Below are 24,078 nucleotides of genomic sequence, written 5' to 3' on the forward strand. Positions count from 1 at the left end.
CATACATCAGAGAGATAAAAAAAAAACAAAAACAAAAAAAACAAAAACAAAACACATATGCATTCCTAAGGTCGGGTTCACACTGGTACAACACGACCGTTATCCTACTTTGCCCTGCAACATCGGTTCTACATCTGTCATCATACTTCCATCCGACTTGAATGAACAGGATAAGATTTTGCTCCGACTTTGAGATAGTCTGGCCATACATTATACAATTTCCTTGTACAACCTTCCTTTAGATTTAGCAAAACCATATAATAATAGGAGGTCAAACATAAACACTTTAAATTTGAATCCAATCAGGCAGGCCCTTGTACTACAGAGTTGAAGGTAAATCTAAAGGAAATTGAATAAGAAAATTGTATAAATGTATGGCCAGCCGTATGCCGCGTACACACGATCGCACATTCAGACAACAAAATCCATGTTTTTTTTCCAGACGGATGTTGGCTCAAACTTGTCTTGCATACACATGGTCACACAAATCTTGTTGGAAATTCTGAACGTCAAGAACGCGGTGACGTATAACACGTACGACGAGCCGAGAAAAATGAATTTCAACAGCCAGTGTGGCTCTTCTGCTTGATTCCGAGCATGTGTGGAACTTTGTGTGTTGGAATTGTGTACACAGGATCGGAATTTACGACAACGGATCTCAAATTTTGTTTGTTGGAAATTCCAACGGAAAATGTCCGATGGAGCCTACACACAGTCGGAATTTCCGACTAGCTCCCATCGAACATTTCCTGTTGGAAAATCTGACCGTGTGTACGCGGCATTAGTGTGACAAATTCCTTTTACTGCTGCTGTAATCACCATGTTGGATGTCACAAGTCGGATGGTTAGGACAAGGATCTGACTTCATGATATTCAATGGGCTGAAGTCAGACCAAAGTAGTGCAGGAACCTTTTTCAAAGTCATACCGACTTGTGTCGGAGCACTAGGACGGCTCTCATAGGGAATCATTGATTTACACACGTCATGTGCTCCCAAAGTCGTAGCGTATGTCGCACCAGTGTGAACCTGGCCTAAATCTATCAAAACAGGCATCCATCCAGGATGCGCCACTCACTACTGATCTGATAGCAGCTGCCATAGTGCAGTTTGCACATGCAAAAGCCCCAGGCACTGACGGCCTTCCACTTGAATTTTACACTCAGTATAAAGGATATCCCTAAATTGTTGGATCTCCTCAACAATATACTTGACTCCCCAGTATTATCTGATTCTATGCGTGAAGCCCTCGTCATGCTAATCCCGAAGCCTGGTAAAAATCCAGTATTACCAAAGTCATGTAGGCCCACTTCCCTATTACAAATGGATATCAAAATTCTAGCTAAAGTTCTGACAATGCATCTCAACCAGGTTATCTGATCTTTAATTCACCCCGATGAAACTTCATGTCAGGCAAAAACATCACATTCAATACTAGATGACTTATGCCAATGCAGTCATGTGGGGCAATCTTTAGGCCCCACTTGACTGCATTGGCATAAGGCCTCATGCACACTGGACGTTTTTACAGCTGCTGTTTTTGGCTTCAGACCTTTTTTTCTACAGCCAGTAAACTCCCCAGCGTGTTATCCTATGTGTCCATGCACATATAGGCTTTTATCAGCAGTTTTTGCCAGGGGCATTTTCTGGCTAGAAAAAACCCGTAACTAGTGGGTTTGAAGGAGTTTTTTTAGCTGTAAAAACACTCTAACTCTGAAAAACGAGGATATTCTGCGTTTGAGAGTTTATGAGCCATAATTATTTGTGGGAGTATAGTTTTGCTAAAAGCCAAAAAACGCAAACGCTAAAAACCGTAAACGCTAAAAACCGAATGCAAAAATGCTGCAAAACACTTAATGCAGCATTCTACAGCGTTTTCTCATAACATCTAGTGTAGCTTTCAACTCAGTGGAGTGGTGCCATCTATGGCAATGTCTTAAAATGTTTTGGTTCCAACTTTATAAAATGGTTGAAAATACTGCTTTGAGCCCCAGTGGCCCGGGTATCAACAAATGGCTGGAATGAGAAGTTTTACTCTATTTAGAGAAACACGTCAGGACGGCCCTGTCATCTCTTCTCTACGCACTAGCTGCAGAACCTCTTGCAATCTCTATTTAGTCCAATTCCAACATATGGAGGTTGCGTGTGGAGCCTGTTGGTCTATATGCAGATGATATGATTCTGTATTTGGAGATTGTGGCCTCTCCCTATCAGCCCTCCTACATTCCATTACTATTTGGAAAATATTCTGGCTTAAAAATGAATTAGGATAAGTCTCAAATTCTTCCCATAGTTGAGTTTCCATCCCTCGGAGACCAAGAATATTTATTTCTCACTAGAGTCAGCTAGCGAGGGGCTTTAAAGGTAAAATTAATCTGGAAAGCTCTAGAGCCACCGAATCACTTTTACAGGGTTTCAAAAATGTGCCCACTTCACCCTACCCTCCACCGTTGACCCCGGTAGTTACCAGGCTCTCCTGTTCCTCTGGGGAGCCCAGGACTGTGGTAAACATTGGTAACTAAAAGAGCAGAAGGTGATTGGGGATCCCCCTTGTGACTAATGAACCTGGAAGGGATGTGTTTTAAGTCACCTCTAGGTTCACATCTGTCCCTTCCTTTACTTGCGAATAAAATGTTGGTAGTTGCAATTTTTTATGTCACATGATGTTTGGGTGATTTATTTTTACTGAAAACTCATGCTTGATAAACTACATTAACCACTTACAACAGTTGTACTGCGGCAGGTTTGCTCTCCTGAGCGAATCAACGTCATTGTACGTCGGACGCTTTAAAGGGGTTGCAAACCCTCATGGTTTTTAACCTTAATGCATTCTGGTGAAAAACCTTCTGTGGTGCTAGAGCCCTCCCCCCCCCAGCCTCCGTTTTACTTACCTGACCCTGATCTTTCTCTGGCCGGGAACGAGAACGCCAGCTCTAGCTGTCTCATGTCCCGATTGGATATTTATAGCAGTGCAGCCATTGGCTCCTGCTGCTATCAATCAAATCCAATGATTGGAGGGGCGGGGCCCAGTACTGCATTCTGTGTGAATGCACGCAGAAGCAGGACTCAGTAGTGCGCCTGCACGGGTGTCCACCTTAGGATAGCCTTCTCCAACGTGGGCATTCGATACGGGGAGGAGCCATGAGCGCTGCCGGGGGGACCCCAAAAGAGGCAGATCAGGGCCACGCTGTGCAAAACGAACTGCACAGTGGAGGCAAGTATGACTTTTTTTTTTTTTTTTTTTTTTAACAAAAATAACACACCCCAGAAAAACAAGGGTTTACAACCCCTTTAAGACCACTAGGGGGCGCACGCACCGATGCGCGTGGCCGGCGTACGCGATGTCCAGAATATAAACAAAAAAAGTCAGTGCTACTACCCATACATCACATAGAAAGCAGAGATCTCAGGTGCTCGATCCACAGTCGCTGGCTGAGTAGGGAAATGAGGAAAAGATGATCCGCACTCCGGTGATTGCTCTTAAGAAGTATAATATTTATTGACAAGCCACAATGACCAAACGCAAATAAGAACAGTTGACGCATTTCAGCCTATAAGGCCTTAGTCATAACCCCACGCGATGTCCGCCAGCCACCCGCGATCGCTCCTGAGACAGACAGAACTGGGATCTGTCAATGTAAACAGACAGATCCCCGTTTTGTCGGGAGGATAGACAGATCTGCTGTTGCTAGTGATTAGGAACAGGGATCTGTCTCCTCCTCCAGTTACTACACTCCCCCCCCCCCCAGTTAGAAACACCTCCCTAGGGAACACCTAACCCTTTGATCACTCCCTAGTGTAAACCCTTACCCTGCCAGTGACACTTATACAGTAATCAGTGGCTATTTTTAGCACAGATCGCTGTATAAATGTCACTAGTCCCAAAAAAAAAAGTGTCGAGTGTCTGATCTGTCCGCCGCAATGTCATAGTCCTGCTAAAAATCGCTGATTACCGCCATTACTAGAAAGAAAAAATAAAATAATAATAATAACAATAATAATGATAATAATAAAGCCGCCATAAATCTATCCCCCCCATTTTGTAGACGCTATAACTTTTGCGCTAACCAATCAATATACGCTTATTGTGATTTTTTTTTACCAAAAATATGAAGAATACATATCAACCTAAACTGATGAAGACATTTTAAAAAAAAAAAAATTGGGATATTTATTATAGTAAAAAGTAATAAATATTGGGGTTTTTTTTTTTCAAAATTGGTCGGTCTTTGTTTATAGCTCAAACAAACAAAAAAACGCAGGAGGTGATTAAATACCACCAAAAGAAAGGTCTATTTGTGGGAAAAAAAGGACACAAATTGTGTTTGGGTACAGCGTCGCACGACCGCGCAATTGTTAAAGCAACGCAGTGCCGCACTGCAAAAAAATGGCCTGGTCATTAAGGGGGCAAATCCTTCTGGTCCTTAACTGGTTAAAGTTCATTTTACAGCACACAAATGCAATATATTACCCAATGTTTGGTAGAAGATTAACCACTTAAGGACCGAGATTTGTTGTTTACAAGTTAAAAACATTTTTTTTGCTAGAAAATTACCTAGAACCCCCAAACATACTTTTTTTCCCCCTAACACTCTAGAGAATAAAATGGCGGTCGTTGCAATACTTTGTCACACCATATTTGCGCAGTGGTCTTACAAGCGCACTTTTTTTTGGGAAAAAATACACTTTTTTGAATTAAAAAATAAGACAACAGTAAAGTTAGCCCAATTTTTTTATATTGTGAAAGATAATGTTACGCCGAGTAAATTGATACTCAACATGTCATGCTTCAAAATTGCGCCCGCTCGTGGAATGGCGACAAACTTTTACCCTTAAAAATCTCCATAGGCGACGTTTAAAAAATTCTACAGGTTGCATGTTTGCAAGTTACAGAGGAGGTCTAGTGCTAGAATTATTGCTCTCGCTCTACCGATCGCAGGGATACCTCACATTTGTGGTTTGAACACCGTTTTCATATGCGGGCGCTACTCACGTATGCCTTCGCTTCTGCACACGAGCTCGTCGGGACAGGGCAAGTTTAAAATTTTTTTTTCTTCTTATTTATTTTACCTTTTATTTTTACACTTTTTTTTTTTTTTTTTTTTAAATTGTCACTTTTACTCCTATTATAAGGAATGTAAACATCACTTGTAATAGAAAAAAGCATGACAGGACCTCTTAAATATGAGATCTGGGGTCAAAAAGAAGAAGGGGATACCAGGGTTATGGCAGCTAGCTGCTGCCATAACAACGACATCCTCCTTCAAACAGCCGACGTAAAACTGCGGCGGGCGGTCCATAAGTGCTTTATAGATTATGTTACGCTGATTAAATAGATACCCAACAGGTCATTATTTAGAGTTAAAAAAAAAATTAATAAAAATGCGCTAGGGCCCAAAAAAGCTAAATAAATTGGATTTTTTCATCATACTTAAGTGTAAAATCCTTTTCTTTGTGTACATCATGGGACACAGAGTCAGGCTAATATTAATTTCCTGCTCGGTTATACTTCATCTCCAGTTGAATGGACACTGGTAGACCAAAGGTCTTTAGACAGGAAGTGATCCCCTATATAACCCCTCCCATACAGGAAGCACTTCAGTTTTGTAGCAAGCACTGAATTCTCAAAAAAGAGGGGAGGGATCTCCGTGTCCCATGATGTACTTAAAGAAAAGGATTTTACAGGTAAGTATGATGAAAAAATCCTATTTTCTTTTTCATACATCATGGGACACAGAGGCAGGCTAATATTCATTACCTGCTGGGATGTCCCAGAGCAATAGCCTTGAGGGGAGGGAGACACCCTGCCAAACAATAGCCATCAGAACTTATACGGCAGCCCGCAGTACACTGCAGCCGAAAGCCGAATCCTCGACTGCTCGAACATCCACTCGATAAAATTTTGTGAACATATACACTGAAGATCAGGTAGCAGCCTTACAAATCTGAGCCACAGATACCTGATGGCGAAAAGCCCAAGAGGTTCCTAATCCCCTGGTAGAATGAGCTCTCACCCAAACGGGAGGAGCTTTACTTTTCAGACCGTAGGCCTGAATGACCAACTGACGGACCCAATTGGCAATGGAAGCTGCCTGCTCTTTCTTGGGTCATTTTGGTAAAACAAAAAGAAGTCTGATCCTCGTCGCCTCTCTTCCGCCGAACGAGGCTGAGAGAAAAAAGCAGGCAAAATAATGTTCTGATTTAAATGAAAGGCCGACACCACTTTTGGAGAAAAGGATGGAACAGGTCATAACATGACCCTGTCGTGGTGAAGGATCAAGTACAGTTCCCTGCATGAAAGGGCCACCAACTCCAACACCCTTCTAGCCGAGGTGATAGCCATCAGGAAGGCTAACTTGCGTGACAGCAAGTCCAATGGAATTTCCTTGATAAGTTCAAATGGTTGTTTCTGTAACACAGTCAGCACCAAGTTCAAGTCCCAAGGACACATAGATGACTTAATGGAGGGAAGCAAGTGAGTTGCCCCCTGCATAAAGGTTCGGACCAGTGAATGGGAGGCTATAGGCCTTTAGAAGAATACTGATAGGGCCGAAACTTGACCTCCGATTGTACTCAAAGCCAATTTGATTTCCAGTTGACTGTAGAAAAGAGATAATTCTCCCAATCACGTATTTCCGAGGATGCCATTTTTTGGCTTCACACCAAGCAATAAGTTTTCCAGACCTTATGACAGATCTTCCTAGTGACAGCTTTTCTAGCATTCACCAGGGTAGACACGACTGGTCCCGAGATGCCACAGTCCTTTAACACCCTGGCTTCAATAGCCATGCCATTAAATTAAGAGACTGTAAATTGGGGTGGAATATAGGACTTTGAGACAGTAGATCGGGGTGACGTGGAAGCATCCATGGCCCGTCTATTGTCAGTCTCACAATCTCCGGGAACCAGGGCCTTCTGGGCCAAGCTGGTGCCACCAGAATGACTAACTCCCTCTCTGAATCCTGCACAACAAATGTGGAAGGAGAGGGATCGGAGGGAAAGCATAAACCAGGGAGTACTGGCTCCATGGAACTACCAGAGCATCTTCTCCGATTGCCAGAGGATCTCTTGTATCGGGTCACAAACTGCTGTAGCTTGTTGTTGAACCTGGATGCCAGTAGGTCGACCTCTGGCCATCCCCAACGTTGGCAAATTTCCTGGAACACCCCTGGGTGTAGGGACCATTCCCCCAGGCAGATCTGCTGGAGGCTGAGATAATCTGCCTTCCAGTTCTCTACTCCCAGGATATGTACTGCCGATAGAATCAGCACCCGTCTCTCTGCCCAGGCTAGTATATTGTTCACCTCCTTCAGAGCTGAACGACTCCTGGTACCGCCTCGGTGGTTTATATAGGCCACTTCAGCGGCATTGTCGAACTGAACCCTGATAGGGCAGTCCTGAAGCTCCACCGTCATACTGCCCGTAATTCCAGAATGTTGATGGGCAGGATCTATTCTGTCCTTGACCATTTCCCTTGAGCTGTGAGCCCCTCTAGGGTCGCTCCCCAGCCTGAGACTGGCATCTGTAGTTAGTACTCTTCAAGTTACCGGGAGGAAGGATCTTCCCTTTCGCAGGTTCTGATCCTGGAACCACCAGTTTGCGCTTAAGCGTGCTCGAGGAGATAAGAACATTGGCTAATCCAGGGCTTGTCCTCTCCTGTTCCAAGCCAACAAGATGTCTTGTTGTAGAGGCCTGGAATGGAACTGAGCATAGGGCACTGCCTCAAAGGAGGATACCATTCCCCCTAGAAGACTCATACAGAGCCGAATGGAGGGTTGTGTGGTGCCCCTTATCGGACGCACTTGATTCTTCAGGGCACAGATCCTTGCAGGTGGCAAGAATACTCTTGCTTGGATCGTATCTAGGATCAGACCTAAATACTTTAGACCTTGAGCTGGTTTCAAGGCTGACTTTTCGTATTTCTGATCCAGCCTAAGCTTTTCAAATAACGCACTGTGCATGTTATGCTCTGTTCTAGAGCCTGTAATGAGTGATCTCTGAACAGGTCGTCCAGATACCCAAGCACCGGGATCCCTTGGGCCCTTAAAAGACCCAGTACTGGTGCTAGGACCTTTGTGAACACCCGTGGGGCTATAGCAAGCCCGAAGTGTAGGGCCACAAACAGAAAATGACGTTCCTCTACTGCAAATCGCAGGAACCTTTGATGAGGCTGAAATATCTTTTATATCGATGGAGGCTAAAAAATCTTCTATCTGGAGCGAGGCTACAACTGAGCGGACAGACTCCATCTGAAAGGACTGGATTAGTAGATACTGGGGTTCAAGGATCTTAGGTCCAAAAATGGGCCTTGTGACACCGTTTGGTTTTTAAACCGTAAAACAGGTTCACTCTTTCGGATACAGGAACCTGTACAATCACTCCAACCACTAAATTATGTAGGGCCTGAAGCAATAAGTCTCTTTTTGGAGGATCAGAGGGAACGCTGGATCTTAAAAACCTCTGAGGGGGAACCCCCCGCAACTCCAGCTTGTAACCACGGAATATAATTGAGGTGACCCACTTGCCCTGAATTATCGTTCTCCAAATGTCCACAAAGTGCAGCAGCCTTCCCCTCACCCAATGGAGTGGGGGCGTCCCCTCAGAAGGAGGGCTTGGTGCTGGGTTTAGAAGAATTTTGGACCCAGGGCTTTTTCTGGCCCTGGCCTTGCGGCCTGCCCCTGGCCCTAGCGCCCTGTTGGCGTGGAACTGCCTTGGCGCTGAGACATTCAAGGAAGCAGTCCTTGAAGTTTTAAATGAGGGATGCCTGGTGGTTTTCTTCACAGGAAGTAGAGAACTCTTCCCTCCGGAAATCTTTTGGATATATTTGTCCAAATGATCACCAAATAAACGTTCCCCATGAAAAGGGAAACCTGCCAATAACTTTTCACAAGGAAGCTTGGTTGACCAGTTCTTAAGCCACAAAAGTCTGTGCATATGTACAGACAAGAGAGCCAAATGAGAAACCTGCTGTATTGAATCCTTTTAAGAGGCGTCAACAGCAAAACAAGGCGCTCAAGGAATATCTGTCTTATTTTCAGGCAGATAATCCTCCTGGTTAGGCCTATCAGGCCGTTTGGCCTGATCCTTTACAGACTGGCAGATACATATTGCTGCAATAGCTGGCTGAATAGCTGAACTGGCCAAAGAAAAGGAAGCCTTTAATGACTCCAATTTCTTGTCAACAGGGTCTTTCAAACCCTGTGCGTTATCTACCGGGCAAGCTAAGTTCTTGTTTAAGGAAGAGACTGCTGCATCTACAGCTGGCATGCTCCCTTTTTTAACAAACTTTTCATCCATGGGATATAAAAAAAGAAAACCTCCTAAGAGGAACAAAATCCTGTCAGGATGTTCCCAATCAGCATACACCGCCTGTTCCAGCAGGGGATGTAGGCAGAAAGCCTGTGCGGCCTGAAGAGGCCTCAGGGATCCCAAGAGGACCAGGGGGGCTCAGTCACCTCTGCAAGAGGCAACTTAAAGGCAGAACTAACCATTTCGGTCAGAGTCAGGATGAAAGGCCTCTGCGACTGAGAGGCAGACATCAGCTGGATATCTTTTTGTCCAGATTGCTTGGAAGCAGACTCATCCACTAGGCCCTCCACAGAATCCTAAGCCTTTAGCTCTTCCCCATTCTCAACCCATTCCTGCTCCAAACTAGGAGGCTCCAGGGAGGGGGATCTGACACCGTGCGGGATGGGGGCAATCCTGCCAGCAATCCTGTGCTCTAAACCAGCTAGGGCTGAGGACAGTTCATCCTTGGTGATTAAGGGTGAAGCAGCAGCGTTGACTATAGGCACAATAACAGATAGGCGCAGCGGCTCAGATTTCCCAGAAGCCTCTGGTCCTTCAGGGGATACAACACTAGAGATACAACTAGGTTTATCAGGAACTACTGACAACATAGGTGTGCACTTCCCTGTAGTGTTAGTCCCACTCCTTTTTTGAAGACGTTTACTAGCCACAAAAAGAGAGTACTTGGGTGTATTATTAAAACACCTCAGAAAGGAGAATAGGGCTCACCAAGCCCCTATGCAACAATCCTGCTAAGCACCTTAGCCTGCCAAGCAACACTTGGTGACTCATGTGTCCCGGGTAAGGAGAAACGAAATGCTGCAAATGCCTGTTCAGAGTCTGCTCTGTGTCCCACAGCTGCCTTCTGGAAGCACCGCATGCTTGGCATATACAGCTTAAATAAGCTGGCTGTGCGCCGGAACGTTCTGTGCATGTGTGCGCATGTATGTGCGTGGTCCCGGCGAACGCGCGTGGCTGTATTTGCATATGATGCGGATCTTCGTGTGCCCAGATAAAGGCTACTGCGCATATACGGCGAAGCTGCGTGCGCCATGGCCGCCAAATGAACTGCTAAGTCCAGCGGCGCTTCTGCGAATGCACGTGTGCCATGGCCGCCAAAGCAAACAACTGCTGAGCACAACAGCACTCTTGCGAACGCATGTGCGCCATGGTGAACCAAGGCGAAATGGCGCACCATTGTGCGCCATCATACAGGTAAAAACAGCCAGACACAATCAAAAAAAGGTACACTTTGCAAACACCCACAGCTAGACCAAAACTCCCCCATATGGTCACCACACACAGGTGTCCAGCCTCTAGCTAGCTTGACTGATTGTTACAATCACTGGGACACCCCACACTAATAAGGAAAAGGGTTTCACTTACCTGTCCAGGCACAGGGCAGCTTAGAAACTAAGAGCCCAAACTTCACCCATCACGGAAGGTTCCTGTCACTTGAGGACCTTCAAGGACTGGGTACCCTTTTCAGGTTTAGGGTCCACCCCCTTGGACCTGTACAGCACCCTGCAGGAATGCCTTAGCGCTGTGGTGTCCAGGATTCCACTTCTCAGGGTCCAGCGCCCGGAGACCGCATTACAGGCAAAACCTTGCAGGATCTTGAGTCTTCTTTGTGAGGCCCGGGTACCATTTATCTAAGCATATAAAGCCTGCATCAAATGGATCAGATCGGTCAATCCATTGATTCATTTAAGAAACGTTTGTGGGACTAGAGACTTGGAGCTCAGAGAACTCAAACCAACCGTGCCATCCCCCTTGCAGACACTGGTAAAAAACTGAAGTGCTTCCTGTATGGGAGGGGTTATATAGAGGATCACTTCCTGTCTAAGACCTTTGGTCTACCAGTGTCCATTCACCTGGAGATTAAAGCGGGGGTCCACCTATCGTTTTTTGGGGGTTTTTTTGAGTTAATTCACAAACTTTTCTTCTCAGCATTACATACTCACATATTGTGTGTAATATGTCCGCCTGTGTCAGATTTCGTCAGAAAGAATAACTTATATTATTCACTGCAGGCGGTTTCCATCTTCATTGTGGGCATTTGAAGCCCACAAGCATTTATTTCCTGGATGCGGTGAATGCTGTGCTCCCAGCATTCACTGCTCGTTCCCGCACATGCTCAGTGGCATCCTGGGAAGCCTGAGACTAGCTCCCAGGAGACTGTGCGGAGTCTGGGAGAGGCTAGAAACACGCCTACTCCCATGGGAGGACAACCAGGAAGTGCAAAGAAGAATAGAAAAATAAAAAGGTAATTAGTGCGATTTAAATTTTTTTAAACGACATGTCAGCATCTAGGCAAGGAAGAGAATACATACAGATATTGTTCAAAATTTGGGTGGAACCCCTCTTTAAGTATAACCCAGCAGGTAATGAATATTAGCCTGACTCTGTGTCCCATGATGTATGAAAAAGAAATGTAAAGCAGCAAGCACTATATTCCAATACACAGTACCCCAGATTGATATACAAGAGTGCAGCACTAAATTATATGCATGTGAATCTTTTAGCGCTGCACACAATCATCATATAGAGTTAACCGTGAATAAAGGCCCTAGAATAATTGTCCTTATACCAGCATGCACATCGATATGTAACATGTAGTGCAAGTGACATTTACGTTTATATGTGCATTTACGGGAGCAGAGCTGGGGGTTTAAGTGCTTGGGTGTAACTTTTTTTTTTTAAATAGAAACTTTTAAAAAGCCCCCTACAAGATAACATTTCTTTGCAATAGGATCTCGTTAATGAAACATAGACCCTTGATGTCTCACCTGCCCTCTACTGAAGATAATGGAACACAGATCACGCTCCATTAGCTTCTTTCCTGGCCACAGCAGCCAGGGAAAATTACATCTAAAATCAGAAGGGTCCTTACAGCTTCAACCTTTCTCGGAAGGCTGCCCACAAAGTTTAGGAGTGGGTCTTTGGGAATGTTTGACCATTCTTCCAGAAGCGCATTTGTCCAAAATGTCTTGGTATGCCAATGCCTTAAAGCCAAAAGTGGAACTTCCGCTTTAAGTACTCCTCGCCCCCTGACATGCCACAATTGGCATGTCATTTTTTTGGGGGAGGCTGGGTACCTGGTTTGGACTGGGATTTCCTGTCCCACTTCCTCCTTCCGCCGGCAATGTTCTGGGACATGTGACTGGTCCCAGAACATTGTCTGGCCATTGACGGAATGCAGAACGCATGCGAGCCCGGCTGTGAAGCCACAAACTGTCACACCTGGGCGCCCACACTCAATGTTGGACCGCGAAGAGGAGGGGCAGAGAATGGAGACTTCAGGGGCGGCCGCATCGCTGGACCGCGGGACAGGTGAGTGGCTGTTTATTAAAAGTCAGCAGCTATACTTTTTGTAGCTGATGACTTCTAATAAAAACTCAAAAACCAGTGGAACTCCGCTTTAAAGTGGATGTAAACCCGATTCATGAAATTTGAGCTGGGCACATATCTGCAGTGTTTTGTTATCTCTCTTCAAAGCACTAAGTCCTGTAGCTTTGTCCTGCTCTGTTCCACTGTTATCAGCCTGATAACTGTGCCCAAAGGTGATATCCTTGTGACCTTTTACATCTACTTGATAGAATCTGGTAAATGTATGGACTGAAGACCAAGTTGCGGCCTTGCAGATTTCAGCCATGGAGGCTTGGTGATGCACTGCCCAGGATGTACTAACAGCCCTGGTGGAGTGCGCTTTAATATGAAAAGGTGGAATTTTCTTCTTTAAACCATAAGCTTGAACAATCATTTGACAAATCCATTTAGAAATAGTAGGTTTCGATGCTGCCTGTCCTCTCTTAGGACCTTCCGGCAACACAAACAAAACATCCGTTTTATGAATCTGAGCAGTCGCCTCAAGTAGATCTTGACTGCTCTCACCACATCAAGAGAATGTAGTGACCTTTCTTCCGCAGAACAGAAAAAAAAAAAAAAAAATGAAGGTAGAACAATATCCTGGTTTAAATAAAAACCTGACACTACCTTCGGTAGGAAATTAGGATGAGGATGCAATACAACCTTATCCTTGTGAATAATCAAATATGGTTCTTTACAAGAAAGAGCAGCCAACTCTGATACCCTTCTTGCAGAAGATATGGCAACCAGAAAAAACTAATTTCCTTGTTAAAAGGACCAAGGGAATATGTCGTATTGGCTCAAAAGGCTGTTTCTGTAATGCCGACAAGACTAAATTCAAGTCCCAAGGGTTCAGGGGTGACCTAACCGGAGGATTAAGCCGCGTTACTCCCTGAATAAAAAGTTATGAACCAGAGAGTGTGAAGCAAGTGGTCGTTGAAATAGTACCAATAAGGCCGAAAACTGGCCTTGGATAGTACTCAAGGCCAGTTTCATTTCTAATCCCATCTGTAGAAAGTCAAGGATCCTACCTATGACATATTTCCTGGGGTGCCAACCCATGGATTCACACCAGGCAATATATGCCTGCCAGACTCTAATATATGACTCTGGAGACCGGCTTCCTAGCATTAATCAAAGTAGACACTACTGAACCTGACAGCCCGCGCTTCTTCAGAATGTGGGTTTCAATAGCCAAACCGTTAAATTTAGCGTTTGTAAGGTAGGATGGAATACCGGACCTGAGAGAGAAGGTCTGGATGTGGCGGTAGGGTCCATGGGACTCCTACTGCCATCATTACCATCTCTGCATACCAAGATCTCCTGGGCCACAAGAATTACCGCCTTCCCTTCATGCTTGATCCTGTGAAGAAGTCACGGAAGCAACTGAACAGGAGGGAATGCATAAATCAGTGAAAAATGATCCCACGGGAAAACCAAGACATCTGTTCTGCATGCCAGCGAATCCTTTGTCCTTGACACAAAGTTGTCAATCTTTTTGTTGAACCTGGATGCAAACAGATCCACGTCCGGAATTCCCCATCCTTGACATATTGACAGAAAGATGGGGTGAAGAGACCATTCTGCCGGGAACAACTGCTGGCGACTTAAGTAGTACACCTGCCAATTCTGTATTCCTGGAATGACGATTGCCGATAGGCAAGGTATGTTGTTTTCTGCCCAAGTTAGGATATGATTCACCTCTCTCTGGGCCGGACGACTTCTCATGCGCCCTTGGTGATTGATATAGGCCACTGCTGTGGCATTGTCGGATTGGATCCTGACAGGACAATTTCGTAATTTGAGCTTCCAGGCCTTCAGAACCAGGCGTGCTGCCTGAATCTCTAGAATATTGATGGGCAAGGGCACTTCTGATTTGGACCATTTTCCTTGGACAGAAGCTTCTTCCAGGACTGCTCCCTAGCCCAGAAGACTGGCATCTGTTGTTACCACCTTCCAGGTAACTGGTAGAAAGGATTTTCATTTTTGGAGATTCTTGGCTGTCAATCACCAACTGAGGCTTTGATACACTTTGGGGGGATAAACGCATTGGGAAGTCTAGAGCTTGGAACTTCTTGTTCCAAGTTGATAGGACACTGTTTTGCAGTAGTCTTGAATGAAATTGAGCATAAGGAACGGCCTCAAATGAAGCCACCATCTTTCCCAACAAGCTCATGCAAAGTCAAATAGAAGGATTCTTCTTTGCTTTGACCACCTGAATTAGTTCCCTTATGGAACTGATCTTTGCCTGGGGCAAGAACACCCTCTTCTGAGCTGTATCTATGATCCGACCCAAGTATTCCAATCTCCTTGATGGTTTTAAGGAAGATTTCTCTAGGTTGAGAATCCAACCTAGGTATTCCAGGTAGCTGACTTCGGTGACGGGCTACCGACTGATCTATCAAGAGTAGATCGTCTAAGTAAGCTAGAATCATTATACCCCAAGCCCTAAATCTGGCTAAAGGGGGAGCCAAGGCCTTTGTAAACACTAGGAGTGCAACGGATCAAAAAAAAACTCACGTTTCGGATCGTTTCTCGGATCGGATCATTTTTCGGATCAGCAAAAAGACAGGACAAATCTTGTTACACCCACCAGAGTTTTAGATTTCACAGTTATTTTCAAACACAAAAAACGGAGCTTACAGTTGCAATAAAAAGTATGTGAACCTTTTTGGAATGATATGGATTTCTGCACAAATTGGTCATAAAATGTGATCTGATCTTCATCTAAGTCACAACAATAGACAATCACAGTCTGCTTAAACTAATAACACACAAAGAATTAAATGTTACCATGTTTTTATTGAACACACCATGTAAACATTCACAGTGCATGTGGAAAAAGTATGTGAACCCTTGGATTTAATGACTGGTTGAACCTCCTTTGGCAGCAATAACTTCAACCAAACGTTTCCTGTAGTTGCAGATCAGAAGTGCACAATGGTCAGGAGTAATTCTTGACCATTCCTCTTTACAGAACTGTTTCAGTTCAGCAATATTCTTGGGATGTCTGGTGTGAATCGCTTTCTTGAGGTCATGCCACAGCATCTCAATTGGGTTGAGGTCAGGACACTGATTGGGCCACTCCAGAAGGCGTATTTTCTTCTGTTTAAGTCATTCTGTTGTTGATTTACTTCTATGCTTTGGGTCGTTGTCCTGTTGCAACACCCATATTCTGTTGAGCTTCAGCTGGTGGACAGATGGCCTTAAGTTCTCCTGCAAAACGTCTTCATAAACTTGGGAATTCATTTTTCCTTCAATGATAGCAATCCGTCCAGGCCCTGACGCAACAAAGCAGCCCCAAACCATGATGCCCCCACCACCATACTTCACAGTTGGGATGAGGTTTTGATGTTGGTGTGCTGTGCCTCTTTTTCTCCACACAGTGTTGTGTGTTTCTTCCAAACAACTTAACTTTGGTTTCATCTATCCACAGAATATTTTGCCAGTACTGCCGTGGAACATCCAGGTGCTCTTGTGCAAACTAAACGTGCAGCAATGGTTTTTTGGACGGCAGTTGCTTCCTCTGCGGTATTCTCCCATGAAATCCATTCTTGTTTAGTGTTTTACGTATCGTAGATTCGCTAACAGGGATGTTAGCATATGCCAGAGACCTTTGTAAGTCTTTAGCTAACACTCTAGGATTCTTCTTCACCTCACTGAGCAGTCTGCGCTGTGCTCTTGCTGTCATCTTTACAGGACGCCCATTCCTAGGGAGAGTAGCAGCAGTGCTGAACTTTCTCCATTTACCTACAATTTGTCTTACCGTGGACTGATGAACAGCAAAGGCTTTTGGAGATACTTTTATAACCCTTTCCAGCTTTATGCAAGTCAACAATTCTTAATCGTAGGTCTTCTGGGAGCTCTTTTGTGTGAGGCATCATTCACATCAGGCAATGCTTCTTGTGAAAAGCAAAAACAGAACTGGTGTGTGTTTTTTTATAGGGCAGGGCAGCTGTAACCAACACCTCCAATCTCATCTCATTGATTGGACTCCAGTTGGCTGACACTTCACTCCAATTAGCTCTAGGAGATCTCAGTCTAGGGGTTCACATACTTTTTCCACCTGCACTGTGAATGTTTACATGGTGTGTTCAATAAGAACATGGTAACATTTAATTGTGTGTGTGTTATTAGTTTAAGCAGACTGTGGTTGTCTATTGTTGTGGCTTAGATGAAGATCAGATCACATCACATTTTATGACCAATTTGTGCAGAAATCCATATCGTTCCAAAAGGGTTCACATACTGTATTTAAGCATATACAGTTGCAATAAAAAGTATTTGTAAATCCGACGGACTGTTTAGATGTTAAATTTTAAAAGCAGCAGCAAACCTGCTGACCTTACATGGTTGCTAATGTGACAGAACACCTCTGATTTTCACAAAAATGTGAAAATCAGGGGTGTTCTGTCACATTAGCAACCATGTAAGGTCAGCAGGTTTGCTGCTGCTTTTAAAATTTAACATCTAAACAGTCCGTCGGATTTACAAATATTGTATTTAAGCATATAAGCTCAATTTTGTGTTGAAAATAACTGAAATCTAAAACTCCGGTGGGTGTAACAAGATGTCCGCTTGCCCCCTTCTCACTCTATCATTACTGTGCAGGAGTGTAGGGTGTAGCAAGATGGCCATCAATATATAATTAAGGAGATAAAAATGGCGCTGCCCTCTAAATTGATGAAATAATAATCTAAGGCCTAAGTAAGGCTAGGATATATAGGAATTATATCACTGAAAATAATTTACAAGGTAGACAATCTATATATAAAGGCAACTGGAATGATATGAATTGGAACTATGATGCAGGTGTGATGCTTCTGCATGTATCGTAGTGCCGGGAAAATAAAATCAATATGTGAAAAAAAGGAAGAAAAATTATTTGAAAAAAATACACCAATAGTGCAAAAGTATTGGGACAAAAAGGCGCCTCCCGTGAAAAAATTTTTTTTGAAATAGACCAAAAACCATATGTGAAAAGTGTTATCAGTGCAATATTAGTGAAGCTACCACAAATAATAAGAAAAATGATGAAATACGGTGAGAAATATCCTCAAAATCCAAAAGTATTGTGACATTGAGCGCCTATGGTGGATTCAGGGTAAAGAGCTATTTGTTGTGTATCTTATGCTAAATACTCTCCAGGCGTACCATACATTGTAAATAACAATCCCGGATTTCTCATACACAAAATATAAAATCAGATATTATATAAATCATAAATGGTGGTAGTTAATTTCTAGCAAGTAGGTTAATTTTATGCATAAACTCCGTGTAAATAAAAAAAATTTTTTCAACCAAAACAAAACTGAATAAGTTCAATATTGTATATTTTTTCACTCCTTGGGAATTAATATCCGTGACTTCTGTGCTTGTAGTTCAAAGTGGTGACTTGAGGTGCTCACCCCCCAGTGCTCCCCCACTCACCAGAATTAATCACCCCTGAAGGGGTACCGAGCGATAAAGTGGGTGCCTTGGGGTAGTTGGTGGTCTCTCCTCTTGAGTTGCTGTTGCTTTATTCAGTGTGATCCTTTATAAGTATTCCTGGTTGAGCTGTGTACTTCAACGTGACAAAATCACTCCTTACCTCCTTATCTGTAAACCTCTCCGGGATACCGGAGCCAAGAGAGAGACAAAGAGGCTTCCTTCGTGAAGTATGTCAAAAAAGTTTTATTGAATAAACCTTAATCCAGTCCAATAGATGATGGTAAATTATAGCAAGTCTGAGCAGAGAATTAAAACGGAACCGCTGTATGCAAGGATGGGACCAGACGCAAGCTGTGGGCGTGCGTTCCACCTTGCGTTCCAGCATCCACTTCCTGGTCTGATGTGTGAGCGTGACTCCGCCTTATGCGTTTCGTCATCGGACGTTTTCAAAAGCGGTGTCGACGCTCACGCCTCACACTCTAATGTAGTCCTACGGCCAACATCGGCCCTCCCCTAATTATGGTAATATCGCTCGGGAGGTAGGGAAGTGTTGGAACCGAGGACAACCCACATTGCTACACATGCAGTACGTGCATATTGTAACAATATCCGCTGATATTACCATCTATACTCTGCTATGGTAATCACATGTAAACAGTACACTGGTCATAAAAGAAAATGAGTACAATATAAATCCTACCAGAATAGTATCATATAAACATGGGACATCCCGCAGTGAGAGAAAACAGTTCGCAGAGCATAACTATGGCAAGACCCACATATACAGATATTAAATGCTGTCTATTGGTTACTGGAATATACAGTTACAAGAAAAAAATTTTTTAAAAACATATATATTAATACATACTAAAATGTAGAATATAAAGATAAAAATAAAATCCCCAGACAACATAAGGTATGGTACACACAATTACACTAACCATAATCCATACTTGCTGTGTTAATAATATTTATGGACCATAAAACTAATATTTGAAATGTATATAGACTTTAATATATATCTAATCTAGATATGTAATAGCAAGATTTTTATATATATATATATATATATATATATATATATATATATATATATATATATATATATATATATATATATATATATATAGTGGTAAGATATTTATGTTTAAAAAATTGTTTTTATAAAAATTCTTCTATAAAAAACTCTTTAAAAAATTGCTCCTATAGTAATAATCCTTATGGATACTGCTTGCCCACCCAAAAGTAGAAGGCAAGTGTAAATAGATGGATGCGATGACTCAAGGTAAATTATCAACTATAGATAATTACAGATTTTCTGTATAGAGTTCTACATGCACGGATGTTTACGTGTAAACAGAAGAGGCGGAGCTACATAAGTGTGTATGGTAGAAGATTATTCACTCATGTTATAGCTCCCCCAGAACTCAACACCTATGGGTTTTATCTGAATATGACATGTATTGGTATGTGTGTCCTGCTCTAGGGTTAAAACTACCTCTCATAAGTTTGGTCTGAATTACTCAGATAGTGAGATTGGAACATACGGGCAAGTAGAACTAGGGACATAAAATGGGGGACAAGGGGGATTGTCTGCTCTTATCTAAGGGTCAGCCCCTCATTTTCGTACCGACTTACTACGGATAATATCCATATTCTGATATTAAATATGAGAGGGAAGGAATGTACATGGGTTATGGTCATCCATTCTTGTATATAGTTGTTTAGGGGTTAGCTATATAACAGTTCAAATCTATGTCCAGGTTGAGCCCTTTTGGAGCAAGAGAACCCAAGCGGTATATCCAGCTTGTTTCGTTTCTGGAGATTGCGGTTTCTCTGTTACCACCACGCCAGTGTTCCTGCACTGAGTCAATGCCATAAAAAGTGAGCACACTTGGATCCCTATGGTGGACCTCATCAAAATGTCTGGATAGACTATGGTTGGGGAACCCTTTCCTGATGTTTTTGATGTGTTCCTGAATCCGGACAAAGAGTTGACGTGTAGTTCTTCCCACATATTGAAAGTGGCAGGGACATTCCACAACATATGTGACATATGTGCTTCGGCACGTGATCAGTTGGTTAATTCGGTATTCTTTGTGATCACTGCATGATTTGAATGTATTCTTCCGTCTCGGTTGTTTTTTGGCTACTTTACAGGGTAGGCATCTCTGGCATCTAAAGAATCCTTTCAATTCCGGACATATTTTAATGGGTTTTGGGGGGTCTATGACATTTTTGACTAGGATTGGGTGCCTTTCTATATACAAATTTAGGTTTGGACGGCAAAAGTTTTGACAAGGTAAAGTCTTCCTTGAGTATAGGCCAGTATTTTTTTATTATTTTTTCAAAATCTCTGAACTGGCTGTTGAACCCTGTGATGAACGCTATATCCGGCCTCTTATCGTCTATTTTGTTCTTATTGCGGAGAAGGGGGGGATCTATCTGCCGCCATAATATCTGCTTTTAGTTTCAGGAGTTTTTCTTTGTCATATCCTTTTTCCTGAAATTTTCCAATTAGGATATCAGCCTGTGTATTAAAATCCTCAGATTTATCACAATTTCGTCGTATGTGCAAGAGCTGGCCTTTGGGGACATTGGTCTTCCATCTTGGGTGGTGACAGCTGGCGGTGGGGATATACCCATTACGGTCAGTAGGTTTAAAAAAAGTGCGTGTTAATAACTTCTCTCCTGTTTTAAAAATTTCTAGATCAAGATAGTCAATTTTGTCAGGACTCCATTTCCCGGTGAACGTAATACCGTATTTGTTATTGTTTAGATTGTCAAGGAATTTTGTAAGGCTGTCTGTTGTTCCGTTCCATAAGATGATCACGTCATCTATATACCTCTTGTACATCTTGATCTGGGGTATGTTTTTACTAAAAATATATTGTTCCTCCCATAGGTCCATGAATAAATTAGCTACGCTGGGAGCATAGCGTGCTCCCATTGCAACTCCCTTTGTTTGTACATAGTATTTTCTATCATGCCAAAAATAGTTGCATGCCATGGCCATTTTAAGGCCCTCAAGGATATACCCGATCTGTTCCTGCTTCATCCTTGTATTTCTGTGTAGGGCTCTTTCCACACCCCTTAGACCATCCTTCTGTTCAATACTCGTATATAAAGAGTTTACATCTACTGCCACCAGCAGCCAGTGTTCTGCTCCCTTTATCTCTTGCAATTCTTGAATCAGTTGCATACTGTCCCGCAGATATGATTTCCCTTCTTTGACTAGAGGTTTAAGAAATATGTCCAGGTACTCTCCCAGTCTGGAAAAAATAGAATTGATCCCACTGATTATGGGTCTTCCTGGTGGTTTTTCTAGCCGTTTGTGGATTTTTGGTGTGTGGTATATTACTGGTGTCCTGGTTGAGTTGGATATTAGATATTCCGCTTCTTTGCTGTTTAGGATACCCTTATTTCTCCCTTTATCCACATAGGTTTTGAGCTTCCTTTCATATTTTTTCTTTGGGTTTGCTTTGAGTGTTTTGTAAGTATTTTCTATACTCAAAAGGTTATTCATCTCGTCCAGATAGTCCTTCTTGTTTAGGATGACCAGTCCTCCCCCTTTATCAGCAGGCCTAATCACAACCTCATGTTTTTTTCCTATGTTTTTAATGGTTTTCCAGATGTTATTAGGTCTCTTCTTGTTAGTATTTCCCATTAATTTAATGTCTCCTTCAACCATTTTTTTAAAAGCATTGATGCATTGATTCCCTGGGGTTTTTGGGTTAAAAATAGAGTTGTTCTTAAGCCTCGTTTGTTCAAAATCTGAATCTACCCTTCTTAGTTCACCTGGATTCATTGCAAAATGTTTTTTTATGTTTAATTTTCTCAGAAATTTTTGTAAATCAATAAAGGCCTCAAATTGATCAAATGGTTTGTCAGGGGCATACTTAAGTCCCAGTTCTAACACCTTCAACTCTTCCCGCGTAAACTGTACACTGCTTAAATTGAAAATGCCTTGTCCTAGTAATTTCTGGGCCTCTTTCTTCTTCTTGCCTCCTCGCTTTCCCCTTGCCTGTTTTCTCTTTCTGTATGACTGTATGTATGTCCTGCATCCATCTCCTGTTGGTATTCCCTCGTGATTTCGTTCCGAGGGTGAGTTACGTATTCCTGATGGGCGTGGTACTCTCTTGGTCTTCTTGGGCTCCAATAACGCTCTTCCCGTCTTGGTCCTTCCCTGTTCTGTCCTCTCCATCCCTGATTCCTGTATGGGATACGGGGTCTCCATCTGCCTGGTGGCTTGTCTTGATAGGTGACTCTGGGAAAACCCCTCCTTTCTCCTTCACCTCTACCGAAACCTGAAAGTATAGATCGTAATATCAGCGGATATTGTTACAATATGCACGTACTGCATGTGTAGCAATGTGGGTTGTCCTCGGTTCCAACACTTCCCTACCTCCCGAGCGATATTACCATAATTAGGGGAGGGCCGATGTTGGCCGTAGGACTACATTAGAGTGTGAGGCGTGAGCGTCGACACCGCTTTTGAAAACGTCCGATGACGAAACGCGTAAGGCGGAGTCACGCTCACACATCAGACCAGGAAGTGGATGCTGGAACGCAAGGTGGAACGCACGCCCACAGCTTGCGTCTGGTCCCATCCTTGCATACAGCGGTTCCGTTTTAATTCTCTGCTCAGACTTGCTATAATTTACCATCATCTATTGGACTGGATTAAGGTTTATTCAATAAAACTTTTTTGACATACTTCACGAAGGAAGCCTCTGTGTCTCTCCCTTGGCTCCGGTATCCCGGAGAGGTTTACAGATAAGGAGGTAAGGAGTGATTTTGTCACGTTGAAGTACACAGCTCAACCAGGAATACTTATAAAGGATCGCACTGAATAAAGCAACAGCAACTCAAGAGGAGAGACCACCAACTACCCCAAGGCACCCACTTTATCGCTCGGTACCCCTGCAGGGGTGATTAATTCTGGTGAGTGGGGGAGCACTGGGGGGTGAGCACCTCAAGTCACCACTTTGAACTACAAGCACAGAAGTCACGGATATTAATTCCCAAGGAGTGAAAAAATATACAATATTGAACTTATTCAGTTTTGTTTTGGTTGAAAAAATTTTTTTTATTTACACGGAGTTTATGCATATAATCACCTACTTGCTAGAAATTAACTACCACCATTTATGATTTATATAATATCTGATTTTATATTTTGTGTATGAGAAATCCGGGATTGTTATTTACAATGTATGGTACGCCTGGAGAGTATTTAGCATAAGATACACAACAAATAGCTCTTTACCCTGAATCCACCATAGGCGCTCAATGTCACAATACTTTTGGATTTTGAGGATATTTCTCACCGTATTTCATCATTTTTCTTATTATTTGTGGTAGCTTCACTAATATTGCACTGATAACACTTTTCACATATGGTTTTTGGTCAATTTCAAAAAAAATTTTTTCACGGGAGGCGCCTTTTTGTCCCAATACTTTTGCACTATTGGTGTATTTTTTTCCAATAATTTTTCTTCCTTTTTTTCACATATTGATTTTATTTTCCCGGCACTACGATACATGCAGAAGCATCACACCTGCATCATAGTTCCAATTCATATCATTCCAGTTGCCTTTATATATAGATTGTCTACCTTGTAAATTATTTTCAGTGATATAATTCCTATATATCCTAGCCTTACTTAGGCCTTAGATTATTATTTCATCAATTTAGAGGGCAGCGCCATTTTTATCTCCTTAATTATCTATTGATCCCTATAATTAGACCCTTAGGGGCACTAATTTGAGATAGGCAGCAGTCCTTAGCTTGTCCTAAGCGCGGATTTTTATACATAGCTTTCTACCACCTTTGGGTGGATTTAGTCTGCAGCTATGGATATTTTTGGATATTTTAATACCAGGAATATAAATGTAGAGGCGATTTTCAGCCAAGAGCAGATATCTAATAATAATGACATGCATAGTTTGCTTAAACAATTAAAACACACCCTGGAAAAACAACTAAGGGT

The 24,078-nt window shown here is 42.8% G+C and overlaps 1 protein-coding gene across 4 annotated transcripts in view; it reads right to left on the reverse strand.

The window, feature by feature from the left end:
- SLC25A38 (solute carrier family 25 member 38) overlaps positions 1-24,078 on the reverse strand; it is a 95,516-nt gene that overhangs the window by 20,315 nt on the left and 51,123 nt on the right. The window contains exon 5 of one of the 4 annotated variants that reach the window (XM_073592806.1): positions 22,053-22,392. The exons of the other annotated variants lie outside the window; for them this stretch is intronic. Within the exon in view, the coding sequence (XP_073448907.1) occupies positions 22,058-22,392 (335 nt within the window). The 3' untranslated portion in view covers positions 22,053-22,057. Of the gene's footprint in view, positions 1-22,052; positions 22,393-24,078 lie in introns of those variants that run through there. 4 annotated transcript variants of the gene reach the window in all.

Source organism: Aquarana catesbeiana, linkage group LG07 (genome assembly GCF_042186555.1).
Source record: "Aquarana catesbeiana isolate 2022-GZ linkage group LG07, ASM4218655v1, whole genome shotgun sequence".
Lineage (NCBI taxonomy): Eukaryota > Metazoa > Chordata > Amphibia > Anura > Ranidae > Aquarana > Aquarana catesbeiana.